This window comes from Anneissia japonica, unplaced genomic scaffold (assembly GCF_011630105.1).
Source record: "Anneissia japonica isolate Jap-2015-1 unplaced genomic scaffold, ASM1163010v1 scaffold288219_len142424_cov121, whole genome shotgun sequence".
NCBI lineage: Eukaryota > Metazoa > Echinodermata > Crinoidea > Comatulida > Comatulidae > Anneissia > Anneissia japonica.
The window spans coordinates 134,190-140,193 of NW_022724996.1; the positions used below are offsets into that span (position 1 = coordinate 134,190).

The following is a 6,004-nucleotide window of genomic DNA, read 5'->3' on the forward strand; positions in this document are numbered from 1 at the left end:
AAACAATTGAGTTTTGTTTATATAAACTAAGACAGTAGAAACACAAAATAGAACTCTTGCTTAGCAAAAGTGAAACATAGTTTTTACGCATTCTTAGACGTACACGGCAACCTCCACTTTTCCGATGGAAAAAAAAATAGATGAGAATATACTCGGAATTTACGTACGGTAAGTTTGTTTATCCCCCATCCGTACGCGGTGCCTCATTCAATGGGGCGCCGCGTACAGCTGGGGATAAACAAACGTCTATCTTGGTCTATCTTACAGCATCTACGTTGGTATTACTATTTACCACCATGCATGTCGGTGATATAGTTTCTTTTTCTGTAGAGAGTTCTATCTTGTGCTTCTAATATTTTTGATGCAGAGTAAAGACATCTTATTTCGAAACTCCTTTATTACCAGCCATTTTAGTATATACTGCAAACAAATATGCCTATAAAGCCTGCATTACGCGTCAAATAGATGACGAGGACATTTCATTTTTTTAATTCAATTTTAGGCTTACTTATGTACAGAGAAAACAAATCTGTTTGCTCGATGAAAATATTCTTATCTTCAACAGAGTATTTCTTCTACAAAATGCTATGCTATTGAAATATACCTTGCAGAATTATTCTCCTTTTCCATTAGCCCCTTTCGACTCTTTCTCTCCGGTAACTGACTGAGTCAGATAGGACGCGTATTCAGGTTGATGTGGATCGGCATATGGATTAGAATTAGATGGCACGTCCTAAAAAATATACAAAATTAGGAGAACATGAAATTGAATGGTTTGTATTAGGTCTATTGAATACACTTATAAAATATAATAATCATAATCATGTTTCATTAATGCCTTACATTGCTGTAGGATGGGTTTTGATGTCCAGTACCATCGCGAGGCGTTTGAGGCTGAAATACCACAAAAGTATTAGAAATATATAATAATAATAATAATAATAATAATAATAATATATGTTAATAGTAATAGTAATATTAAAAGTAATAACAATGATAATGATAATGATGACAAAATCAACAACAACAACAACGACAATAACACTGATACCGAAAATGGGCATATTGTTAAAATTATATATTTATTTGATTAAATTTTAATATTAATAATAATACTATTATATATATTCACAATAAAAATAACAAGTATAACAATGATAATTATTGTCATTTTCATCTTGATTAGCATCATCATAATTATTGTGCTTGCTATTATCCCTTCTATTATTATTACAGGTCTTCCTCTAATTAAAGACCTCTCGAATGTAAGACATTTAATCTATTTCCTAGGATATGGGATGCCGTGCCTTCACCTCACGACAGTTTGTTGATTGGCCTTTCTCAGTTTCCTAATGCTTTAAATGATCACTTCAAAAAATAAAATTTGTTTTGTATGGGTTCCGATGGTGAATAATCTTGACTTCTTGACTTCAAATAATTTTAAATTTCTCTTTTGTCTGCGCTGCTGCCGTCGCCGCTACTTATTGTGCAGTCGCTGTTTGCGCTGCGCTTTGCTACTGCCATCATTTATTGTTATTCTCAGGGAGTTTCTGAAAACACCCACGTATTTTTTCTAGTGGTTCCATGAGAGTAACAGTATATTGGTTCTTGCGTGCTGCGCTGTACTGCGATTTATTTTTAATTTTTTACATATTAACTTTTTCTATAGGCCTTGGCCGTTTTTGCTCGTTTTTACTTCTAGACAACAGAGATTTATATATTTATTTTATGTATTTTCCCTTAAATCAGTGGAAAAACTTTGTACAGCAATTTAGTTTGCTTTTTGTTTATCCTGTCTCTGATTTTTGGTATTGTTATTTCTGTTCGTTTTGTATTTGTTGGACGAAATAATGAAATGAAATTAAATGAAAGACCACCTCTAATTAAAGACCACTTTTTTGTGGTCTTAAATTAACAAATATCTATCTTTATTAAAGACCAAGGCTTCTAAGAACATAAAATGAATAGACATGACTTTAAAAAACATGCACATTATAGATACAAGGTAAAATTAAAATAAAGAAACTGAGTACATAATAAAGTAAATTTAGGAACTAATATGGAATAAGGAAACTTACGTTGTTTCGCTTTTTAAGTACTACTACAAGAACCACAGCTAAGACCACAACCACAATAACAGCTACCACTATGCCAATTACTAGTCCAGTTTTGGACCCCCTTTCGTCTTTGGGTTCCCGTACTAGAGGCACCTGAAAGGAATTATTATTCTATATTAGATTGTTGTATTTAAAAGTCAAAGATCAAAGTTTAGATAAAAAAAAAGACACCAAATATACATTAAAAAAATATTCAGTACAATATAGAATGTCACTCTTAGCTCATTTACAAACAATTCAATAATTGATTTTACTGTTAATACAGACAGTGTTTAAGGGTTTGAATCTTTCTTTTAAAATGTAAAACACGAAAGTGAACCAAATGATTTGAAAGATCAGCCTTCTAAGCCTACCTCAGTTTCTTGTGTGATTATCAGTAAAGCATTATTTTTTATGGTCACTCTCAAGATTGCAACAGATTCTTCGACACTTTGATCTACTGTTGGTGTCACATGTAACTGTAATTTGTAACAGTACTTATTACCGAGTATGCAATAACATTCTGTAGGAAGGCAATCGCCAGTCTAAAAAGGGAGAGAAAAAAAACATGTACTGTATTTTATATTTGGATAATCCATCTTGAATTATTCACAGATTTTCTAAGCATTATCCTCGACGTTCAAGCAGTGTTGACAGGTTATACATTAGCCCAAAGATTGTAACCGAAACCTTAGGAGAAGCTTGGCTTAACTTCAAACAATTTAATTGAGAGCTAATGAATTACTTAAATATAAAACTTAAAGAACATCTAGTATTAATATTCAATTACATTTACGTTTTGTGGGCGGACGTTGTTGAAAATAGTTGCCGAACAGTGGCAGTCCGTAAGGCAAGCAAGGACCTTGTATGCAGTGCATACTCTAGAAAAATATTAAACTCCGTTATTTCTCCGTTCTATTTATCATTTCTTAGCCACAATCTTCCATAGAAACCTTAATTTTTCGAGTTGATTAAATTTCGAACCATCGCATTGTTCTCACTCATCTGCTTAGAGTTTCCACATGGTTGGTTTTCAAAATCAGCCAATCGCGTATTCAGTGAGTCAATGGAAGTGGGAGCATACCCCATAATGATTGAATTTGCTATTACGCCTCCCGCGTGCGGCGTTAATATAGTAAAATTAACTCTGGAACGAATGGAAACGTTGTTCTAAAAGTACGTGCGCATACTCCTCTTCTCATTGCTTCTCTCAACAGCAGTGCTCTGAGTGGCCTAATCGGGCATCAGGAACTCCACTGGTGATCAGGTGATATGTATATTCTATCTGTACATTCTATAATCTCCATGATATTATCGTATAGGTGTCTATAAAACGAAGACCGAAGACCCCAAAACGAAGACCCCTATTTTTCCCTTTTATTTTGATGATATTACGCCCAGCTGTCACAAAATCAAAATTACGAATTTATTTGGGCATCTGTTTGTTAAATTTTCAAGGGTTTTCGTTTTATAGACACCCTATATGGGTGTCTTCAAAACGAAGACCGAAGATCCGAAAAACGAAGACCTCTAATTATTTCTCAATTATCTTATTGAAAGTAGGCCTAATTCAAAATCATCATAAAACAGTTGCCAAGTACCTATTTCATTATTTCATCACGATTGAGAGAAAAAAATGTTGATCTTCGTTTTTCGGTCTTCGGTCTTCGTTTTGCAGACACCCATATACAGGATGTCTATAAAAGGATATAGGATGTCTATAAAGTGTAACTCTCGTGTAGACATACAATAGAATTTGATGTGACCTTCACTGGATTTCTCATTAACTTGCATCGGATAGTATTGATCGTCAGAACATAGCTTGCAACCATGTTGTGCCCCAGAGGCCTGTTGCAGTCACTGTTCCATCCGGGATATAATTGGACCAGAATGGGCGAAAATCGATGTCCCTAAGAAGAGGCAGCTCAGGTTTGGCTCTGATCTTAAGGGCCAGCTTTTGCTGTAGCAACCTCCCCGCGAATGTCCGGAGTGGAGATGTTGCTTAGAACTGCTTATAATCTCAATGATTAAAGTTAAAATAAATGTGCATACATACGACCGGTATAAAAGAAACATGTATTATATGAATTGTAATTTGTTAAACGTACAGGAAAAGGAATTCTTTAAGAAAAAAATACTAAAGCAATGCTGGTATAAATAAATACATTCATTTTGAATTTTGACTATATAGAACGCAGTCTTTAATTGTAGGCTAACTTTTATCACTAGTAGGAAATAGCATACCCTGCAATTTACTCTACAGTCAGCCACTGTTGCGCAAGGAACTGTTACTACCTAACAAAACTGCCTAAAGGCTCTCTGGGGCCGTATAACGGTTCATTATACTGTACTTCGAATTTCCGTCAGCGCCCAGACTAACTTCAAAAAATTGTGATTCCGCTCCCTGAAATTGCAAAAAACTAAATTATTTAAGTATTTATGTCGATGTATCGATTAAACTGTTGCTATTTTGTAAAATATAAATAGTTAGAAAATAAAAACAAATTATTAAAAAATGTTATTCATGACCTATTTTTTAGTTGATTATTCCAAAATAAACAAGAGATAAATAATTCATAAAAACACCAGAACTACAGATGTGTTGTTTATATGGCATTTTAAAAAAACAAAAGGTTTTAATTTAGCACTTCTTCTTGCCCATAAATTTAATATGCCCTTTTACATAATCAAACTATTAACTTGCTTACTGGACTGATGATGATTCAAATATACCACTGCATATCAAAACCAGTGGTGGCGCCCGACGCACATCTAGGTGGTCGGATAAAAAATAAAAAAAATAATAATGATTTGCCTATCCAAATAACGTAATTTTGACTGCCAATATTGTGGTTTAAGAACACTTTTTGGACCATAGTATTAGCCATAAAAGCTCTCCCAGTGAACCCTAAAAGGGCGTTTTTATTTCGGGCCGTCAACCTAGGCTTCTTCAGCCTCCTGGCTCAGACCCCTCCGTCGGACATGTCGGACCCCATGTCGGTAAATTTCAATCATGTTTTAGAAAAAAAAATTATCATTAAAATTATTTATCAATTCGAAACTCAGATTAAATATAGTAAGACCAACTTTGTTTCGGGTGGCAAAATATCCAATTCAACCACACTGTTATTTATGTTACCGACACCAAGGCAATTCAATTCTGTTGAATTACCTTGCCGACACACATTGCGATTGAAAACTGCCAATGACGTCGTTAAGAAAAATATAATTAGGCCTAAACAAGTGTCGTTACTTACAAATTTTAAATCATCTGTGTAACCTTCTGATAAGATGGTTTTGTCTACCTCAGAAAGCATCTGCCAATGAACGCTCTGGATTCCACTTTCTCGGTCGTATGCAGTAAAATATACACTGTAATTAATTACAACTAGTTAACAATATACAAATGATATATACATATAACACACAAGAAAGTTCAAAATAATCTGATTAGTGAGAATACACACACACGAACCCCCTCCCCCCACCCCCCCCCCCCCCCACACATATATAAATATAAATGATGCACAGTAGAGATTGCATCTTTGGATCTCCGATCTTGTTCACAAATTCCCGGACTAGTGCTGTCTCGTAAGAATTTCGTAGGACGCGTTAAGAATGACAAAATATTCTCTGTATCTACTTGAACCGAGTCCGTAGCCTGTATTCCACTATTTGCATTCACACTTGGGCTGTGTATATATTGCCTTGGTTTGGCTCTGTAATCATTAGTGGTCGTGGGACTAGTTTGGGCCCTACCTAAGCTGGTTGAACATTTCGTTTGGGTCTGTACTCTAGCTGCATATTGGGATTCCTTCCAGTGGATGCTTAGTTTCGGATTTTCTCTACTGTTCCCATTTAATTTTAAATTGTTTTGCATTATGTGGCCGTTTGCTGTTTTATGGGTT

General features: G+C 34.7%; 1 protein-coding gene across 1 annotated transcript in view; it reads right to left on the minus strand.

Annotated features, from left to right (window-relative positions):
• Positions 1–604: 604 nt before the first annotated feature.
• Positions 605–6,004, minus strand: part of LOC117112642 — a gene marked incomplete at its 5' end in the record, with an annotated part of 10,075 nt that continues 4,675 nt past the window's right edge. Inside the window, 5 exons of the mRNA XM_033255752.1 lie at positions 605–733; positions 844–894; positions 2,079–2,210; positions 2,471–2,641; positions 5,354–5,468. Coding sequence (XP_033111643.1) covers positions 614–733; positions 844–894; positions 2,079–2,210; positions 2,471–2,641; positions 5,354–5,468 — 589 coding nt within the window. The remainder of the gene's footprint in view (positions 734–843; positions 895–2,078; positions 2,211–2,470; positions 2,642–5,353; positions 5,469–6,004) is intronic.